Source organism: Eulemur rufifrons, chromosome 19 (genome assembly GCF_041146395.1).
Source record: "Eulemur rufifrons isolate Redbay chromosome 19, OSU_ERuf_1, whole genome shotgun sequence".
Classification (NCBI taxonomy): domain Eukaryota; kingdom Metazoa; phylum Chordata; class Mammalia; order Primates; family Lemuridae; genus Eulemur; species Eulemur rufifrons.
The window spans coordinates 52,431,509-52,453,467 of NC_091001.1; the positions used below are offsets into that span (position 1 = coordinate 52,431,509).

Consider the following 21,959-nt stretch of genomic DNA (forward strand, 5'->3'; position numbering starts at 1 on the left):
TTAACACACAAGCTCAAAAAGAAGATGAAACTGTCTCAAAAATGCCCCAAAGTTGTCTCTCTATGGGGTAGGACTTGAGGAGTGTATGATGTATATTGAGCCACATTCAATGCTGCCAAAGTGTTTTGCAAAAAATCTAAAAGCCCGCAACCATTTGATGAATATGAAACAGTTCTCTGCAAAGCACAGTCTGAGAAAAAATGACTCTGTCCAGCCAACTAGAATTGCAGAAGCTTAAACTTGCATGAGACTTTGAAGGCTGTGTGTCCCGTTTTAATCTACTCAATGAAAAACACCTCTGCAATTCCTTTTAACAGAGAGACATTCCATACTGAAAAACTAAAAGAGGTCCTTTAATTATTTGCCTTCAACTGTGTGTTTCAAAATCTCTTTCTGATCTCAAAGGAAAAAAATGGATTTATAAAGAAAAATCTACACAAATGCCACACTTTTATTAAGGATATTTAATTATTTTGCCCAAGAAATGAAATGAGAGCAAATGCACAAAAATATGATGGTGTAGATACCAATGCAATTAGCTCTGAGGAGGCAGGGGCCTTATTATAAGAGAAATAAGAAGTCCTCAGAAAGAAAATATGCTTTGTCTCTTACTTGCTTTGCTCCACTCAACTTGGTGACTGGTGTTCACTCATTTATTCCTTTTACTCTAGCATTTGAGGAGCTCGTGGTGGAGGAAGCACTGGCCAGGGACACAGAGAAAACCAAGACAAGCTCTCTGCTCTAACTTACTGCTGAAAACTCCTCCACGGTCTCAATTCCCAATTACTGACTGAGTTACATGATCAACATGACCTCATACATGCTTGACTTGCCTCAGAAATGATGCGGCTTAGAGGCAAGCATGAGTTCTTCTTGTTAAAAGTGTTGGAGATTGGCCTAAGGGACACTGTAAAAAAGTCCAATTTTTCTACATTTCCTTCATATCATACTATTTTTTTCTTTCTCACTTAAAGGTTCTCTCATAATTTTTCCACCCCTCCATCAGGACAGACACTCTTTCAAATACTCAGTTTCTAACTTAGCCCAGAAGATGTGACATTCAAAAGGGTGGGATTTTAGGTGGCATGGGTGAAGGTGGAAAAGACACTGCTAGTACAACTACCTTGCTCAGATCCCTTAACCCAGACCAAAACGCAGACCAATTCTTCCACATGTTTGGAAGGTCTACTCAGTTTCTGGCTGCTTATTTCCTTTAATAATAATCCTGTGCATGTCCTGTTTTTATAGCTTGCAGAGAACTTTTTGAGACATTATTTCATTTGACCTTCCTTATAATGTCATGATGTGGATGAGGGGTGCAGTTTGCCGGGTGAGCATCATTATCTGTGTTGTTTAGATGAAGAAAGGGAGGATCCTCTGGTTGCCTATATTCAGAGTCAGGTCTTCTGATACCAAGAAGAGTGCTATTTCACTTAAGGGCCATGTGTTTATGAACCTGGCTGTTCAAGTTCACAAATCCTAACAGGACAAAGATCATCTTTCTTTTCATTCTTCCCTCCCACACCTAGACAACCACTTGCTCCAAACCTTATGTCCCATCCAGTATTGCTTACTACAAAAAGGAATCTATGATCAGATGTCTGTATATTTCATTGTGAGTATCTAATATATGCCATTGGTTAACTGGTAGTGAAAGGGCACAAGCTGCTTGAATCCAGTGTGAGAGAGTATAAGGTTGCATAAGTAACAGGATAACCTCACCCCAGCGAGAACCTTTATGAAGCTTATAAAATGTTGCTCAAAAAGTAATTTAATCCCCTCACAATTGCATTGGCAATTGGTAGAGACAATTACTAAATGGATAGATTTGATGGCAGGCTAACAGCAAATGCCTATACAGGCCGGGCACGGTGGTTCACACCTGTAATCCTAGCACTCTGGGAGGCCAAGGCGGATCGCTGGAGGTCAGGAGTTCGAGACCAGCCTGAGCAAGAGCAAGACCCCATCTCTGCTAAAAAATAGAAAGAAATTAACCAGACAACTAAAAATATATAGAAAAAATTAGCCAGGCATGGTGGCACGTGCCTGTAGTTCCAGCTACTCGGGAGGCTGAAGCAGGAGAATCACTTGAGCCCAAGAGTTTGAGGTTGCTGTGAGCTAGGCTGACGCCATGGCACTCTAGCCCTGGAGAACAGAGTGAGACTCTGTCTCAAAAAAAAAAAAAAAAAAAAAAAAAAAAAAGAGCAAACACCTATACAAAGTATATGGTTAAAGGTTAAAGAACACAAAGCAAGGTATGGAGAAAAACTCTCTAAAACCATGATTTCTTTTGGAAAGAGTCAATCCTACACAGTTGCCACAGTGTGGTAGAATTTGTACCAGATAGAATCCCCTGGCCCTGTGCTTCCACATTTCCTGTCAATCCACATTACAGCACAAGTCCTGTGGGTCTTAGAAGAATCCCCAGTAAATACAAGAGCCCCTGGGAGGAGCCCAGCCAAAACTCACCAGTGCCCACTGCACGTGTCAGATGAGCAACATCTCAGCTGACATGACCAGGATGGGTAACTTGGGGGAATAAGATGCTGTTGGGTAAGGGAAGAGGAATGATGGAAACTTACTTCTTGGTATAGATATAACCGATAAATGTACCTCTGAAGCTTCTGGCCATTTGTGGCCATTAAAGAGTTCATCACACTTTCTAAAACAGAAAACCATTCACCACACTCCCCTGCTTTACTCCAATTATGGATAACTATGTGCCTCTAAGTTACCTTCTCTCTCCAGAGTTCTGCTGCCGTATGCTATACTTTCTCACTTCCCGTCTTTAACTATTGCACAGCATTGCATTTCCAACAGCTGTTGAATTTTTCCCTAGAGGTACTTCATTTCAGCTAGAAACCCAATTCCCAAGTTTGTGAATGTCCTATAAAATGACTGGAGCTGTCACTATTTAAGGGAAAGGCAGGAGACAGAGTCCGATTGAAGGTCCTTTAGCTTTTCGGGGAATTTGGACTCTTACAACACATTTATTTTATCTCAAGCTAAATTTACTCCTATTTTATTGTATTTATTTATTTTATTAGCAGTCACTCGAAGTTAGGAAACTAGATTTACTTCTAAATCAGGGGTTGGCAGACTTCCTGTAAAGGGCTGGAGAGTAGAGATATTGGCCTTTGTGGGCCTGTCAGACTCTGCCACAACTACTCAACCCTGCAGTTGTAGCACAAAAGCAGTCAGTACAACTTGACAATAGCAGGCAGAGGGCTAGATTTGGGACACAGGCAGTAGTTTGCCTATGTTTGGCCTAGATGGTTTCATCGGTGAATTTTAGTCTTATATCCCACCCACTCTGCCCATAAGTTGCTACTGCCATCCTGGCTATGTCAAGCTTCATTCACCTACTGCTCACTTATAACAGCATCTGCTATGCCCAGTGGCTACCTGCTTAAGAGAATTGAGGAGGCTAAAGACGGCCTCCAAGAGCCCCCAAGTGGTCAGCTTGACTGGTTTTATTTGACCAAGTTGACTTTTCTTTCTTTGCTTCATACTCTGCTAGAAAACATAGATTATTCCAGTGCTCTCTAAGCAATTCCTTTTCTGGTAGAAGCGTTGAGGCAAGGAAGGATGAGGAAAAGTTAAATGAAAGAGTAGAAGTTGTTAGCTTTTCCTAAAACTTTCGTGGACTAGAAAGGTATCTGGTTAGGTTGCTTGGCCTGCTTGACATAGGTGTTCTGACCTGGACTGGACCCCAAATCCTGACATTTCCACCTAATTTGGCAACAGCAGCAAAGGCACTTCCACAGACTGCCCAAACACACAGAGAATGGCCCCAAGGAGCAGCAGGCCAGCTGGTTGCCATGGTAATATACAGACACAATGCCTAGTTGATCAGTCACAAGTTATCCCCTTTCAACTAGTTATTTTGGCATCTGTAGATATAGCCTCAGGGCCACATTGATCTAAGCCTGTGAATTTCAAAGGAGGGGCTGAAAGAAATCTGCTCAGAGTCAGACATGGTTCATTACTGCTGACTTCTTCCTGCCCTTGGAACTCAGCACCCTCCCTCTCCCACTTTTCTGGTCTAGACCTCCCAGCTTGCCTTGCCCAAAGGTGCTGTTTTAGCATTTCAGTCACCCCCTGTAGACAGTTGCAACTTAGACTGCTGCTATTTAAGGCAGCCTGATCCTCCTTGAAATTGAAGAAATGAAATAAAAATGTAGGATTGATGCACTCGTGAAAAACTAAGAAACTATGAAGGAGAGAGCATGGGTCTGAGACTGGTTAATCACCTAAACTTCTGACAAGCACTTACGGTTGGATCAAATAAAAAAATTCACCCTTATCCCCAAACTCCTCAAGACAAATGATTCTCCTTTAATCCTGGAATGCTGGAATGCTCGGGCACAATCCGTTCAACCATTTCTCACTGACTATGCCAGGCAAGTGTGCCAGTCTCCTGATGCGCATTTAATCAGATATCCCTCCAGCTAAAATGAAAGTCCGTTACTTTTTTCCCCTATGATTAATTAGAAAAATAATTATCAAAATCCCATTCACAGTTCAGTTTCTTGCATGGGGGCGCTGGCTACGGATATGGATGGCTTAAGGAAAAAAATGGTGATTATATTAAACACGAAGCCTATTATTATGATTATTATAGAGAAACTCAGTACTCATTAATAATTGATATTTACCTTATGCTCTTCCCATTAAGGAAATTTAATAAAAGCTATAAACTAAGACCAAAGTGTACCAACTTTAACAACTACAGTCATTAAAAGGACAGGCTTCAGAGTCAGCCCACTTGGGTTCTCTAACTTATGAGCTTTATATGGGTAAGAAATTAAATCTTACTATTGGAATTTCAATACTCTACTCTGTTTAAAAAACAATCATTTTGATAGTAATATCTCTCTGAAGAATTATTGTAAGGATCATCAATAAAGAATGAAGGAAAGAATAAACACCAAACAAATGTCAGTTAGAGTGGACAGCTTTACCTTTCTGACCTTCATCCATAACCAGGTACAAACAGGAGGAATAGATCAGATGATCAAGAGAGCTGATTAGTAGTATGTCAGTGACAAGAGGGCATCAGCTGCTCAGTCCCTAAGCCTAACCATTCTTAGCACTCGGGGCTATGAAAAAGTAAGGCAATTGATTGCAAAGGCATGACTTCATATGCAATAATAGTCACTATTTGTAGGTCTTTGGAACTCTAAATAGAGTTCTTTACTAAAGCTTTTATCTGGGACTTAAACTTAGGAAAAGAAATCAGTTTGGGAGCACAAAACCAACATCAGTGGTTGATAATTACAAAATCACTGATCTTAACTCAATTTTCTAACACTAACTTAGTAACAGCATCAGTTACTGCTGGATGAAGGGATAAGTTCCCATCTTTAAAGCAGAGACCAACAGAAGGAGTCTTAAGGTGGCTGAAGAAAGACCTTTTGCTCTGGGAGGACCCTGGGGGTCCCTTCCACCTCTAAGACTTCATGAATCAATATCTTCTTTTTCAAAGATAGTTGAGAAATAAGGCCAGAAGATATTGCTGTTTTATCTTCCTCGCTCTTCTTTTCCCCAATTCCTACCCAGTTCCTGATTTGCGGGCTAACTGAAAATCTTTACACACAGGTAACCACATAATCATCACTCGGCCTTAAAAATAAGTATTTAAAAAATTATATCCTTCTTCCTCAAGTTAAGGATAGGCATGATTTTTCCCCTCTCATTGGGGAACATTATTTGTTGAGACGATACAATTTCTTAGCATTTTTTTTTTTTTTTTTTATAAAAGAAGGAAATTTTCCATGCTCCAGCATGACAAAAATACCTGTACCGGGTACAGTTTCCTGAAATGTGGCACCATATGTGCATCAGTAAACATTATGTGTAGAGTAAATTAAACTGAGCCTTATAATTAGGCAGTAAGGAAATTACTGTAGACCTGAAAGAGTAAATCAGCAGTATTAAAATGTTCTCCATTTTCTCTGAAGCACTTCAGAGTGCCATAAAAAGCCCAATGTCACTGTGATAAACATTGAGAAGAAATGCATTTGGCGCAAGACAACCTAAAAGACACCACAATTTAAATAGGTCTTTGAATCAGGAGTCCAAGGTGTCATCTCATAAAATTTAAAAACCAGCCCTTTTGTCACCAACGTGCGTGCGAGGAAAAAGCAAGCCACCTGACATAGAGACTCTGTGGGAGGCGGGGGTAGGGTGGGGGGGTACTCTCTCCTACTGCAGGTGCAGTAAAGACTTTATAATAGATAGAGGCTCTGGAGCAGAGCCAGGACTAACAAGACATTCATCCATGATGAACAAAATAGCAACATTGTAAATACAGACAGGATCAGGATTGCTGATTTTTCCTTTTGCTTCAGGCTTCAATATGGCTCAGAACTGCACTTTTGCGTTTACAATGACCCTACCTTTTTTCACGATGCTATTTTGTTCATCATGAATTTTTTGCATTAATTTTGATGTTCTAATATACTACATAAATATTATTTATCTTGATTATTGGGTTTTTTGGTACCCCCTAAAATTTTGCACCTGATGCTGGTACCTCACTCATCTGGAGCTGAGTCTTCTAAAGCTAGCCAAGCAACAGGAAACTGCTGAGTTAAGGTATCCTCTCTTAAAACAAAAATTATTATTAATATAATGGTACAAATGGACTTTTTAGGTGAGCCCAAATCTAGACCTTGAAACAATGGAACCAGGGATATGTGAGTTTAGAATGGGGAGAAGTTGATGATTAGGATATTTCCCGGGTGGGATGGCTATATACTCTTACAACCCATGTGTAGTGTAGGCTTACTTTATTTGGGGCACTAGGATTTGACCTGAACAAACAAAGAATAATAAGATATGGGCACAGGTAAAAACAAATAAAAATAACTTAAATCCACTGAAAAAAGTGTCATAATAGAGATATTTTAAACTGCTCTAGGAGTCTACTGGGTAAACCCTGTTTACAGGAATTGGATAAAGTTGTGATAATAAGGTAACATTTAAGCTAAGCCTTGTAGGAAAAAAAAATGAGTTTTCTTGGGAGAAAACAAAAAAATGGAAGGGGCACATTCTAGGCAGAAGCAACAGCAAATGCAAAGGCGGAAGGGTCTGTAAACACTGGATTATCAGATTGCTGGGGCTAGCATGCCCTGAAGGCAGGGAGGCTGGGGTCCAGGAGACTGGTTAAATGTGGCTATGACCATCGTTTTTGTGAAAAGCAATTAATCAGAGCCAATGGGAGTGGAGAGGAACAATGGGCCCAAAATGCATTTAGGAGGTACTATCAAGGGGACAGAATGTCTGATGGGGATCTAAGGAATGACAAAGGGAAGAGTTGTGTGGGGCTGTAACTCTCTTAAAAAGTGGATAGGAGCTGTAAGTACACAATTGTGTAGGGCCAGGATGGAGTGAGAGTTTGTCTTTAAGATATCCTGGAAATTTCATTCAACAAAAGAAGAGCACAAAGATGAATCAAGGGCATGAAACATAAATACAGGGATGTTATAACTAACACCACCTTCTTTGCACTTTCTACCCAAGCAAAGAGCAATATTGAATTCCCTCAGCCATCAGCAGTGACATCCATGGGAGCCAGGAAGGCACAAAGTGATGAGATCCTAGAGCAAATGGGCTCCCACCAGGGCTGGTGGCGACAGCAGGCAGGGCAGAGTCTGCTGGAAGATGACTCATTTTCTAAATTTCAGATTCATCCAGCCTCCTTGGGAAATGGGGAGATTAAGAAATACCAGCAGTCCTGATGGAAATTTCCCCTGGGAAAACTGATGCCAGAAGCCATCTCAGGTAATAAAAGGTAACCTCAGCAAGGAGGGGTCAAATGGAACAGATATATTTGGCCACAAGCTGACTGCAATGATCTGCTGGATACATTCAGTCAGGATCAAGGCGATTAGCTGCTATCATCAGCTCTAGAAACACCTCACTTCAGGCTATAATGGTGAACCCACAACACACTTTAAAATTATCTCCTTTTTAGTGACAGTTTTGGATAAGAAATCCCAGCCTAAACATGGCCTCCAACGATACATACTGGCCAACCTCACTTAAGCAGGAGGGGTGTACTGAGATGAATATTCTGGTAAATTGAAAGGGCATTCTGCAAAAAAAAAAAAACAAAAACAAAATACCAACTTTGTTGTTCAAATCATCGTAGTTAAAAATCTTCTAGGTTTTCCTGTTTAAGAATTTCACTTTGGAAAATATGATAGAATTTTGGTTTTATAATCATACAATGGATCTCTCAGTCTCGGGATCAGGATTCATAACGGAATTCTCTTTGCCTAAAATGGGGAGAAGGTGTCAGAGATGAGACCAAATGCAGAGAGATCCTCTGGAATGTGCTTTGGGACTCAGTCAGTGTTGTTTACTTCCCTTTCCCACTTTCCCTAGACTGCCAGAGCCTACAGAAATTAGCAGAAAAGAACAAATCAGTAGTTGAAGCTTCCCCTTAATTGAGAGTTTCCCTGTTCATACTTACGTTATCCATCTCTCTGCTCAGTAGAGTGGGCTATTTGAGTAATCAATGTTGATAAAGCTACTAGATTCTTTGTGTGATCTAGACTTGCTGGCAAGAAAGAGGTCAAGCCAATAATGTGTGAACAATCAACCATATGCTGAGTTATGGAAATAAATTAAGCCGCTTCTTGAATTGTACAGTGCCCTGACGAGAGAAGAGCTTGCCCTTAGTGATATTTCAAGAACTGTTTTAAATTGATGAAGTGATGTACTTTGGACTTGGCCTGATGAGGGTTTCTAGGAGATAAATAGGTATCTTGTGGTCTGACGTTTAGGGTTATTTTATCAGGATTTTCCTAAGGTAGAGGTGGCTTGAATATATAACCCATGATCAAGGGTCATGTCCAAAGGATGGCCTTTCACTGAGTTATTAAACCCTCTCCTACCTATTTTGCTCTGTTCCTCCTGGCCTTTTTGATTCTGATTTCTGGTGTTTCTGATCTCATTTCTGTTCAGTTGTCTTATTTCTGATCTCATTTCTGTTCAGTTGTCTCTAAGTTTCTCATGTTCTACATTTCAAATCTCATTTGCTACAAGATCATTTTCTGATCTCCATGCTTCCAAGGCACTGTGACCTAGGAGACAAACCCCAGGGATTATTAGCACTGACATAGGGTTTCAGTGTAAAGAATACAAACTTTAACATTTGGGGAAAATCACTATTCTATATATTTCTTGTTGTCATCATATAGATAGCCTCATACCCTTATGAAGAAAAATAGATTTGAATCCAGAAATAAATGTTTTCTTACAATGAATTTAAAAATAATTGGCCCCATCATGGGCAGACGTGAGAAAAAGAATTAAATGCCTTAACATTCCTTTTTTTTGTAAATGTTTTAGAAAGTCTATAATTCATGCTTTGACAAGCCAGATACCTAAACATAATAGCACTTTTTAAAAAGAGGATCCAGTGGACCATAACAGCTGGAGACCCGAGAGATGATAAGATATCACAGACAAGAACCATGTTTTTGACATTTACCATAGACTTTTTTTTTTCTGTCCACGGTGCATACATGTCACCCATTCCAAATCCTAGAGTGGCGGAGATACTGTTGAAACCCACAAAGCACCTCTACATATCCATGGGAACCCTCCATTTTCCCCACATGCATCCCCTAGAGTAGATTAGCATATGGGTGAGCCACTTGCACATTCTGGGTCTGTGGAGAGGCAGGATGGAGCAAAAGTTATGAGCAAAGACCCTACAGCCAGATTGCCTGGGCTGGAGCCTCCACACATCCCCATCCTGTGTGGCCATGGGTGCATTACTTTATTTCACATCCTTATCTGTATAGTGGGCATGGTGACAATCTTTTCTATCTTATAGAATTGGTGCGTGGATTAAACACTGTCAATTCGTGGAGTGAACTTAGAAGAGTTCCAGGCACATTGTAAGGACTCAGTGACTCAATATATGTCGGCTATTGTTCAGTTTGGTTTTTGTGGACAGTGGATTTTGCAAGCTCTCCCTGATAGCTGTCCACATTCAGCCATAGATTTTATATGAGGAATTGGGTCACACAGTGGGGGCAGCTGAGGAAACTCTTTAACTGTAATTGTTTCTTATTAATCTTGGAAGATTTCTCCATAGTCTGCTCTGGAGACAGGGTCTTGATAAATCAGTCTTTAATTAAACCATTCAGGGACATGTTTTGCCTGTTGGTTTTTAATCCTTTATTATAGTACCATTCTATTAAGTACTTTCACCCCAATGTAAAAGCACTCCACACATAATGCTTGTTGTTAAAAATGTTCTGATTGTAACAGTAGAATTGAGACTTTTGTCAAGTCGACACTTACTGAACATCACTGATGGAATCATCGTCATGGCTATTAAGGGGCAAAGGATAAGAATTTGACCCTTGATTGGTTTTGGGAATGAGGGAGTTGCTAAGTTTAGCAATATTATAACATTATGGTTATTTATTAGCTTCTCACAGGGAAATGTTTGGGTCCTGATTTGCTTATCAACTTAAGAAGAAAAAGACTAACATAAAGGGCAAAATAATAACCAGGATTAACCAGCATCCTTGTGAGTATAGTGAAAATTAAGAGACCATGCCTAAGATAGTGCACAGGTGCTACACAGAAAAATGGCATGGGGTGGAGCTGGCAGACATGGACTGGGCCCCTCTGAGGATGGAAATACTCCCCCCTCCCCATGAGCTATTAGGCACCCACAAGGGGATTCAGCCAACAGCTATTGTTTCCACAATGGTCTGATTCCAGAATCACAGTATCTCAGATTCAGAATGACAATAGCTCAGACATGGGGCCTACTGTGCCCACAGCTCTAAAATTGGAACATAATGCTTATGCTTAAAACTGGTGGTTATATTCCCCAAAATCCATTTTTAATTCCAAACAAAACAGTCCTAAGAGGATTCTGCTCTACTACTGCCCCCCGTCATAGGTTTGATTGGCAAGATGGATTCATGCCAATCAGTTTTACATAATATACTTGGGACCTTTTTCACAATTTATGACTCCTCAGTTTCTTATGATATGTTGTCTCAAGAGAGGGTTTCTACTTACTTGAAAATTCCACTTAAATAGAAATCCTTTTTATTCAATGAAATCTTTATTTTTTTTTAAGCGTCTGCAAGTCTAATTCCACTTTCTTTCATTAGGAAAGTCCAAGATAATGATCATGACTGATTTTATTTCTTTTAATTTTGGTGACTGGAACTTTGCAAGGCTCCAGGGTCACCCTTCAGAAGAGCACTGCCCAAACTTAGGGATATGAGGAGGAGGCAGGAGATTGAAAGAATGGGAAGTTATGAAAGTCACTGGAAATCTTTTTAATTTTCTTTTTTAACTAAAAATCTTTGATTTCACTTTTTTCCTCTGTGAGATTTGATTTTTCCAAATATCGTACAAAGGAATCCATGGGTACAGGGAGTGGACATGATAATTGAGGGTTCTCATTTAGCATCTGCTCTAGCAAAGGTTTATCTCTAATTGAAAGAACAGAAAGCATCTCAGCAGTAGGGCAACATTCATTTGAGCCAGGAGCATTCACTGGGTCACTACTGCAGAGGGCCTAGCAGAGAACCAGGCAAAACCTTGTTAATCCAATGAACCAGATACCTAAATCTGAGCTGATGTCCTACCTGAGCCAAGCAAATTAGTCATTGCATGTTCCATCTGCACAAGTGCTAGGTAGCTACAATTTAGATTAGAGAAGCTTTTGTACCACTACAGGTGTACATGGAGAGACAGAAGAGATGGGAAGAAAGACAAAAATATCCTAACATATGGGTAAGGATGAAAATGACAGATGGGGACCATCTTAGTTTCAGAAAGGCAGATTGGAGAAGAGAAAGATGTTTCAACCAAATTCATGGGTATGGTGTAAAATTATGCCATAACTGTTGGATCTTAATACTATAAAACAATTCTTTTTTTGTTCTTATTCCTCTGCATTGTGGGGAAAGTTAGGAAAAAAATCACATGCATGAAATAATTTCATGGAAGGACATACTCTTCTACTTCCATCCTAAAGGGAACTCTCCAAGGAGTTTGTCACCTAAGCATTTAAAATTTTACCATAAATTCAAATTTTACCAGGGTCTTTTGGTAAAAAGAGTCAACCACTTTCCGGGAATTTTAACACCAAAGTAAAAATTACTTTGTCCATTGCTTTCTAATAAGACCAAAACAAAACAAACAAACAAACACACAAATAAACCCACTGCTATGATAGGTCTATGTTTGAAGAGAGGTGGCAAGAGTTGAGGGTGCTGGTTCCTCCTGGAGATATATATATATATATATATATATACATACATACATACATATCTAGCAATCTCTACTGAGCCCAAGAGATCAGGGAGGTGGGAAATTCAGTTCATGAATTTTGCATGACAATCTAGCCAAAGGCAAACCCTGGAGACGTCTTCCCACTGCTTTTAAAATCTGTGATTATCAGGCATTAGGACCTCTGGCACAGGAAATGTATGAGAATTTACCTTGGACTCATAGAATCTTATATATCTCACAAAAGAGCTCACAGACCTAGTGTGGCTCCTTCTTTTTATAGATAAGAAAAGGAGACCAAGAAATGAAGGATCTACAGTCATACTGACACTTTAGTGGCAGATCTAACACTAAAACCCAGGTATCTGACTCAATGTTTTCCATTAACCTCCATTTCAATTCCTACTACTCATATCAAACAGGGATATGTCTAAGATAGCAAGGAGAGGCAGAATTGGCCATATATTTATTTGGTGTTACTAACATATAAGAAGAAAATGTTTTATTCTTCCTTATTTCAAGGTAAAATGAAAAGAAAGTGTTTTTCCCAAAAGGGTTGTTAGCAGGGGAATCAAACAAAAGTCTTCATATTCCAGAACTAATTGTGATGTCTTCTGAAGCTCAAATGTGTCTACACCTTCAGTGACATCCTGAAGAGAGCCCAGAAAGCCCCACCAGTAATGGGAAATGGTGTGTTCCTCTCATTCAAACATTTCTAAGATGCTTCCTGGGCATTCTTGCCTAGGCACCCTGCTAATTTTGTCTGTGTGTAACATGACATAGGAGCCAATGCTACATTTGTCCATGCTAATCCACCTTTTCTAGCTGCAGAAAGTACAGTAGGTGCTGCCATGGCAGTGGTTAGTTCTAGCTGACTAACACAATCAACACTTAGTGAATGAGATGGACATATGTAAAAGCCACTAGTAGGAGACAGGAGGCTCCCAGGCAGAAATCATGAAGACAGCGTTTTATTATAACTTAATGGATGATATAATCTCTTCTAGAGAAAACACTACCAAAGAAAGTGGAATTCATCATGGAAACATAAAATAAGGGTTCTAAGGCATCATTTACCAGGGTTCATACAACACTTTCAAGGTGAAAAAGGGCCCTGGCCAGAGATTACTCCTCTCCCTAAGAAAAATAGACCCATGAAACTAATGATGCCATTAGCCATTTAAATCATCCAACAAACTCTCCTTGTTTTAATTCCCTGCTTCCCAAACAACCACGTGATCAGCAAACTTTCTTAGAATTATGTTCCCAAAGGAATACACTAGGACAAAGCTCTTAATTAGGGCTTCAGATTAAGAGGTATATTTTCTCATTAACCATTAGCATTCTGGTTTATCACTGAATGCCTTGGGAGTTTGATTAAGTAAGAACCAGAAAAGATCAAAGAAAGTCTCTTGGCACACCTAGATTTGGAATACTAAAAATCAGATGTAGAAGGTAGTGAATTCATGAATTCTCTGCATGGGCAGAGTGTCTGGGAAGTGAGAGGCCCTCCCATCAGAGGTTGTTTCCTTTATGAGCCTTGCAGCTGCGGCATCTCTCCACCCAGTAATCTCTGCCTTGCTGATAAAGTGTTTCTATGCATATGAAGATGTTATTAAGAATAACAATCTGAACAGCAGCTCTAAGGAAGCACCCTGGAAAAGGACATTAATGAAACCACTACTAAATACCATGCACTTAAAATAAAAATAAAAACCAGTACCTGTCTCCTTAGATCTCTTGTTTTCTTGGTCATCTTATCAATTGCAATGTTTAGAGGATCTCCTTTTTCTTTCCTTCCAGTCTATTAAGAAAAGAGAAATTCAGAAAACTCAATGTTAGAGACATTAAAAGTTAAAAAGAAAAACCAGAGAAACAATTGAGTTGTACAGTTTAATTTAAAAAAGATTCTTTTCAATGCACAGCTAACATGATATGTTCTCTAAAGTTGTTTTTTAATGAAACAACAATTAAAAGTGATAAAAATCAATACATTCTTAGGATGGTTACACTTATGTCCATATTCAATTCCATGCAAATGTGTTTTTTTCCCTTCTCCAGACACTTAGCGATTAAATAAACACAAGGATGTTTTGTGTTTGCCTTCAAATACAAATGTTTTGTGCTTTTCTATTGTGTAAGCACACTTCTGAATAGAAGATAATTGAGATGATAAAAATAAATAGAAAAGGATTTTAAGTAAATCACCAGAATTCAGAATTTTATGCCAATATTTCATAGGCCATATTGCCACTTCTGTACTAAAATCAAAAGAGATGCTTTACTAGAAAATACAGTTTCTAATCTCTGTTCTGTCATGCAGTGGAATGTTAAACACGATAATAAGAAACCCACAGCTTGAGGTCATGAGGAAAATTTCCCTTATGACTATAACAGACAGAGATAGAGGAAAAAAAAATTTCTTTAATAAATTATTCACTTGAAAGTTTCACTAGTTTCTTGTTTCTTTTCTTTTTTTATTCTCCTACTTTTTTGGTGGGCATAGACAAACAATTAAAACCAAACAAAACAGACTCTCCATTGCCTTTTTAAAACAGTGACAAGATTCCCATGAATGAAAAGCTCTACAAACATTATGGATGTCTTTATCTACCCTTTAAGAGACAAATGCTTAAAAATCTTATACATCATGTTAAGTTATCTAAACTTTAGTCAAACACCCTAAAGATATATTTATTTATGGTCCTAGTAGCAAGCCAATTTTTGTTCCATACTCAGTCTCTGTAAAATCTTGCAGGTCTCTGTACCAACTTGTGTGTATGACAAAATGAAATTCTAGGTCATAAGTTGGGCCTAATGGGATAACATGTTTGCCTATATTTTGATCTGGAAGCCTAGAGATCTCTGGTGACTTTAGCATTCCATGTCACTGTTGTTGGGATTCTGTTTGTATAATATTTGCAATATTGGCTTTCTCTAGCATTTAAGTCTTTGGCCGAAGGCAATTCAGAAATGCACTTGACTTCGGTGCCATATTTTTTGTCACTGTTTAAGGAGGCTGGTGAATGGAAAAGCAAGGACTGGGGTTAGGAAATTTGGGCCACTGACCAAAATAAATCTACTGGCCCTTCGTTAGCTCTAATTTCTTTAAATAAGGTATTTGTGCAGGAATAACAGTAGTAGCCTGTCAATGCTTAGATTTGCACAGCAAATGAGGACTGTCAAGCCATCATGCCATAGTTTCCTCTGCCCTGTATGTCTAAATGTGGACATAGTTTTAAATTCATCAGCCTAAATTGAACAGGATGCCAGTCACTGAGAGGAGAGGAGAGGAGAGGAGAGGAGGAGAGAGGAGAGGAGGGGAGGAGGGGAGGAGGGGAGGAGGAGGAAAGGGAGAAGGAGGGGGGAGGAGGGGAGGGAGGAGGGGGTGAGGAGATAGGAGAGGAGGGGAGTGGAGGGGAAGAAAGGAGGGAAGGGGTGTCAACCCTCTGTTATTAGGCTCAATGATCCTTGAATAATGATTTGTCCCATTTTTTTCACATCTGAGTTTTGTCATAAGCACAATGGATAGCATAACATATGCTCTGTCTTCTTCACAAGGTTAGCAGGACAATCAATCATGATGTTAATGTGCTGGAAACAATAAAAGGCATTAACAGTATTTCAGAGTAATTAGGAAAGTATTTTTTGCCGTGGAAAAAATGAAAGAATTGATTCAGAAACGACATAGAAACTATTTTTGGATCACCTGTATGTCTGCTTTCTCCATTCAGGCAGATAATGTATGAAAACCTTGCCAAAAACTAGAATCCCTAAAGGAAAAGTTCTCTTTCTTTAAGGAAAGAATATTTGGGGCAGTTCATTTTAAATAGGCAACTGGTCTGGGATATTTCTAAGAGGTGAAACAAGGGCTAGAAACTACAGTTCAGTCTTTTACATAGTAGGTTGTTGGACATATTTGTTAAATAACTAAGAATTTGATCATTGTGAGCAAATTCTAGTTCCCCGGGAGTCAACCAGAAGCCCCATCCAAGGCTCCCTCTTGGACATGCTAAGCTCTACAAATTAAGAATAGTTTAACAAAATGAAGTGAAAGGAGATCTAAGTTATCGTTTTGACATCATCACTTAACAATAAAGTCAGAGTGTGTGGTGTTGTCTGTCATCCAATTATTTTCTATCTTTGCTGAACAGAAGAAAACAAAAGCCCATTGTAATCACTCGCTGCCAATTACTACCTGAGTGAGCTGGCAGCCTCTCTAGGCTCCAGACTTACCATCTGTAGAACGAACGGGCCAGAGACCAGTTACCAGAAAAACCATGGACAGCCTATAATCACACTTCCCCATTATAGGGAATCAGTCATGGCACTGCAGAGAGGGTTGGGAATCGACAGACACCGGGGATTTTTTCATCTCTAAAACGTGTATAAGTGCTTGCTTTGTGGGATTATTGTGAACATCAAAAGAGATAGCATCTGTAACATGTTTAGCACAGTACCTGACCAGCAGAGTTAATTCAGTGTTAGCACCTCTCCTTCCCTAACTTCTCCTTCCCCTCCAAGATGAGCACAGCTAAGTCCAGAGAGATGAACGAACTGATTCTGACCACCTAGCTCATTAGTATCTGACCAGCACCTCCAGACTCCCAGCCAGGGCTTTTTCCATTCTATATCTAAGCCATCGCCCATCTCTAAAAGCCCAGGATTCTGTGATTTTATAGTTCCATGTGTTTCTCTTCAAAGACTATCAACAAAATCTCAAGTCGAGGTGTATTTCCTCTGTCACTTTTTGTCTGCAGACCTCGTGTGCCTTTCGTGGACCTGCTCCCCACTTGTCTTCTTTATCTTTACTTGCAGAGAATGAGTCTGCAATAGAGATAGCCATTTAATAAATATCGTTATTCAAAAAAGAAGACGGGCAGCAGTGTTCTCTCACATTGCTGCGGGTGCCTTTCCTAGTTGCCATCTGTTGTGCTAGGGAGGTGCATGTTCATTAAACTTTATTTGTTTTAGTCTTTGAGCACTACTTTACAAAACATATTCAGGACAGATCCATAGCTTGAGTTGATGAGAGAGAAAAGAATAAATTTTCTGATTTAGATTTTTATGGAGGATCCTTTGTTCTCCCATCCTCTGGCTCTAAATTCAAGTCCAGTTTGCCAAAGTATCAGATGTTGTCTAGAAGACCTTCATATTTCTAGTTTAGCCCTAGCAGAAGGATTGGGCCATTAATTGAAATTTTGATTTTTACAATTAGTCTTCAGAAAAAGCACAATATTTTATTTCAACAATTTTTTTTTATAATACTGCCCTTTGCCCCTTTGCAAAACAAAGGCCCTTTTTGCACAAGGATCTTCCATTTCTTTCTCTCTTTCTCTCTCTTTCTCTCTTTCCTTCACTGTGTTAATATCACATCTTCTGAAATTCTGAATATATATGCAATATGTTTATATTAACACTGGACAACATACCATTAGGGATATAAACTCCCAAATTTACAAAACAAAGAAGCAAGGAACATTAACTTATAAGTCCCTGAAAATGAATATTTCTTTAAAAGCTGTTCCCATCCCAGACCCTCATCCCACCCTAAATACATAATCCAGTTCAGTGGGTCACTCATGGAGGCCCTGGGATTATGAATCTCCCATATCCATGTTCCATCACATCCATGGCTGCACAGCAACCATGTTTCAAGGCACAGTGTTAATATGTGGGGCATGGCTGCAAGAAGACAGATGTCTATCACTCTCTTCCTTTGCCTGGAAGGTACCTGCAGACTTGACTGAATGTATGAGATATCTTCAAAATATTGTATAGTTATGACACTAGTATATTGAATATGTGAGGAGCTAATCAAATGCCCAGTCTTCAAATTGTTTTTGAAAGAAGTGAAAGTCAAAGCCATCAGAATTGTGGAAAGCAATAATGTGCTGTGCACTCTATTTGCAACACATTTTGCTGTCATTTAAACCTATGATTTTTTTAGACAACAGGAGGGAAGAGAAAAAATTATGTATTGATCCAACAGTCACCTTATCACACTTGGAGGGTTGCCCACCTACCCTCAAACCCCACATAGAGAAATCATATCCTTATTGCAAATAGCACCATCATTTATAGAACCATGAAGATTTCATAATACCTTTATAATATGTGTAAATCATACTCTGAGCATGAGGGCCTTTGTAAATATTTCTTTTTCACTAGCTAAGGGCATTTCTCTTGGAAAGGAAACAGGTAATATCTCTTTAGAATGGATGAATGCTGAGCAGTGATCACAAAGCAAATCCATGATCAGAATACTCTAAACACATCGTGACCCAGCTTTCTCAGACCCTGACGTGAGGGATGAGGGGGAGGAAGTAAAGGCAGAAAGGGAAAAGCTGCCATCTCTGACACTTCTCTGCCATACCTCATCAATGCTCAAGGAAAGAATCATCAACATATAATGCAAAAATATCAGGATGGTGATATTGGTTAGACTATCAGGCTCTAGCCATTAATAGAGTAATATCAAGATAACACATTGAGCAATGCACACTGAAGGACTGGCTCGAGGAGATCAAGGTGGATCACTATTATTTTCATCCTCCCATAAACCTATCCATGTTCTTTCAGTAGCAGCTGTGTAACATCTCCTTCTTACTCTCAACCAAGGCTCTTTGGTCAAGGGATAAATTTATGATAACATACAAACCAGTGAGAATCAGCTATAGGGTTATAGTTGTAGGTAGTAGGTGGTAGGTAGCATTATTAGCAAGGAAGCTTTTTTCAGCTATAGGGTTGAAATTGTAGGTAGTAGGTAGTAGGTAGAATTATTAGCAAGGAAGCTTTTTTTGTTTGTTTGTTTTTGAGACTGAGTCTCCCTGTGTTGCCTAGGCTGGTCTCAAACTCCTGGCCTCAAGCCATTCTCCCAAGTAGTTGGGATTACAGGCACTCACAACCTTGCCTGTTGAGGCATTTTTTTTTTTCTCCACTGAGATTAATAAACTAGTAGTAGATAAACCTTGAGCTCATTAGGGAATCTCTGAAAATAGACCCCAAATTGAAGAGAAGCATAGCTGAGGAAAGAAAGGAGAGAAAGAATGAGAGATGGAGAAGGAGAGGGAGAGATTATGAGAGAAATTGGAGCAATAAAGGAATGAGGAATTGGGGAAAGGGAATTTAAGGGAAGAGAAGTCAGCTTTTGGAATCAAATCAAATAGGTTCATATTTTCCATTATATATTCTCTTAGACTATCTGAGCTGCTATAGCAAAAAATACCACAGTTTATCAAAACATAAATTTTTATCTCATAGTTCTAGATGCTGGGAAGTCCTAGATCAAAGCATCGGCAGACTTGGTGTCTCTTCATAGACGGTGTCTTCTCACTGTGTGTCTGCATGGCCAAAATGGCCAAAGGGGCACAGAGTGCTCTAGATCCTCTATTATAAGGGCACTAATCCCATTTATAAGGATTCCACACTCATGACTTAATCACTTATAAAAGGCCCAGCTCCAAATCCCGTCACTTTGGGGGGTGAAATTTCAACATTTGAATTTTGGAGAGACACAGTCTATAGTACACTAACCTGTAAAATAATTGTTTTGCTCATCATTATACCCTTAGAGCCTGGAATTGTACCTTGCACATAATAGACATTCAATAAATTTTATTAAATCAATTAAAGAAACACTTGTCCTCCTGAATTCAGTTGTACCTAAAGCCTTAAATATGTATCAGTGGATTACCTGGTATCATGAGTTAATAAATTCCCCCATGTGTGTTAATGTTGCATTTCTGTCACTCATAACCAAAAAGGCCTCACTAAATCAGAAATCTTAAAATACTAAGCCAAAACAATTTGAAAGCAAAGTGTTGTAGAGCAGGAAGGAAAACAGGAGTAACTCCATGACAGACTGGACCTCTTAGGAAAGGCCTAAGTTTTGGTTTCCCCAACGCAGGCCCTCCCCCTCCCCGGAATGCCGCTGGTAACAACTGAGGGCCCTGACTTGGAAACTGGCCAATTAGGAGCCAGAGCCCCGGTTTGGAAACTGGCCAATCAGGAGCCAAAGCTATCGGCCACTTTTGAGGGAACAAATGAACTAAAAGGGGGGTGGAGGGGTGTGCCCGATACATGTAACCTATCGATAAGTATAAAAGCTTTGTTTCCACCCCAGGGCGAGGTCCGGGCTCGTGGAGAGACCACTGCACTGGTGCTCTGAGCCTTGGACCCTAGCCTGGGCTAGAAAATAAACTCCTTTGTCTGTTGCAGCCTTGGTGACTCTGCCTATCTGTTCCTGGGACTGAGGGAAACCGGTTCTTACAGTGTTAGTGGGAGCAGACCTCAGGCACAGTCCCCTGTGGACACAGCCTGGAGCACTGCCTGGGGAGTGCAGGAAACCCAGGTTTACTCACAAGGTTTTCCCCAGCACTAATCACTGACCAAGTTCCAAATCCTAATATCGTATCTCGCTCCTAGATCCAGTTAGTCACTAATCTTGGGAAATTGCCATCAGAAAGTCTCTAGAATTCATACTATTCCTCACATCTGTCTGTCCATGACACCCACCCACCCCACTACAAAATTCCAAGGCCACAGCATCCACTGAAGATTTATTTCACTCGTCATCCTCAGTATGGCCTGCTAAGACCAAGCTTTTACTTCCTCAGCTCAATGTTCCTCAGTTTTTATTTAGTTCTTACAAGAGCCTGATTTTCTACTAAATTCTTGGGCTTATATTTTAAGACGTCAGAATCTGGTATCCCTCTGGTAACCACACACATCTCTAATCCATTTGTGCCTTCTTAAGAACTCACAAATTTCCTGCCTCTTTATAGGATTATGTCAGTGCCTGGCAGGAAGGGGCTATTCTCCCTTCAACTAAAAATTCACCTAGCTAGGTTCTACCTGTTGTTCAAGGAACAGCTCAGAATCCCCCTTCTCTGGAAAATGTTCCTAGATATGTCTAGCCCACGAAGATCTCCTCTGATTACAATCTTCAATTAGGTATTGCGCCATATAATGCAGATGTTAACAACATACCATTCTGCATTAGTTAATAAGTTTTGCGTGTGGCTGCAGAATAGAGCCCGAGCTTTTTGTGGGTAGAGAATGCCTGGTTTCCTCCCAGAGGACTCAGCACAAAACTCGTAAGAATTGCACAGGAAATATTTGTTTATAGACAAAAGAATGGATGATCCAAGTCGGCACCTGGGACTAGGAAGTAGATATGAAAGGGATATTTTTTTGTCTAGGGGTGTGATTCCTGGTTTGGTATGAAAGGGTTAGATGATTTGGAAAATGTGGGGTCCTAAAAATAAATTTCACCTACTTCACAATTTGCTGATCAAAGCCATAGGAAATAGTTGGCACCTGTGTAATGTTACAATTCTTGCTCCTTGATTTATTTTATCAACACAGGTGTACTGCTCAGTGATTATTTGCCAGGCAACCCTGCATAGAAGATATTTTTCATAGCACCCCCCCACTACCTTGGGTGATTGCTAAAAGCTGGGGTTAATTAACCACATATTCCTTCTAAGCCTATAAGGGACCATGAACTGAATACACTGCTAAAATATGCCATTTCATCTTTACAGTTGAGATGAAAGTAGTCAAGGCAAAGTGCAAATTCCCATTGATTTTTATACACACACACACACACACACATTCTGAATAAATAATTTAAATACTGAAATTTAAAGTTCCATTTCATTATTAAGTGC

At 39.7% G+C, this 21,959-nt stretch overlaps 1 protein-coding gene across 8 annotated transcripts in view; it reads right to left on the reverse strand.

Annotated features, from left to right (window-relative positions):
* CTNNA2 (catenin alpha 2) overlaps positions 1-21,959 on the reverse strand; it is a 1,068,594-nt gene that overhangs the window by 247,357 nt on the left and 799,278 nt on the right. For all 8 annotated transcript variants that reach the window (XM_069493843.1, XM_069493842.1, XM_069493839.1 and 5 more), the window contains one exon: positions 14,009-14,089. In XM_069493843.1, the coding sequence (XP_069349944.1) occupies positions 14,009-14,089 (81 nt within the window). The remainder of the gene's footprint in view (positions 1-14,008; positions 14,090-21,959) is intronic.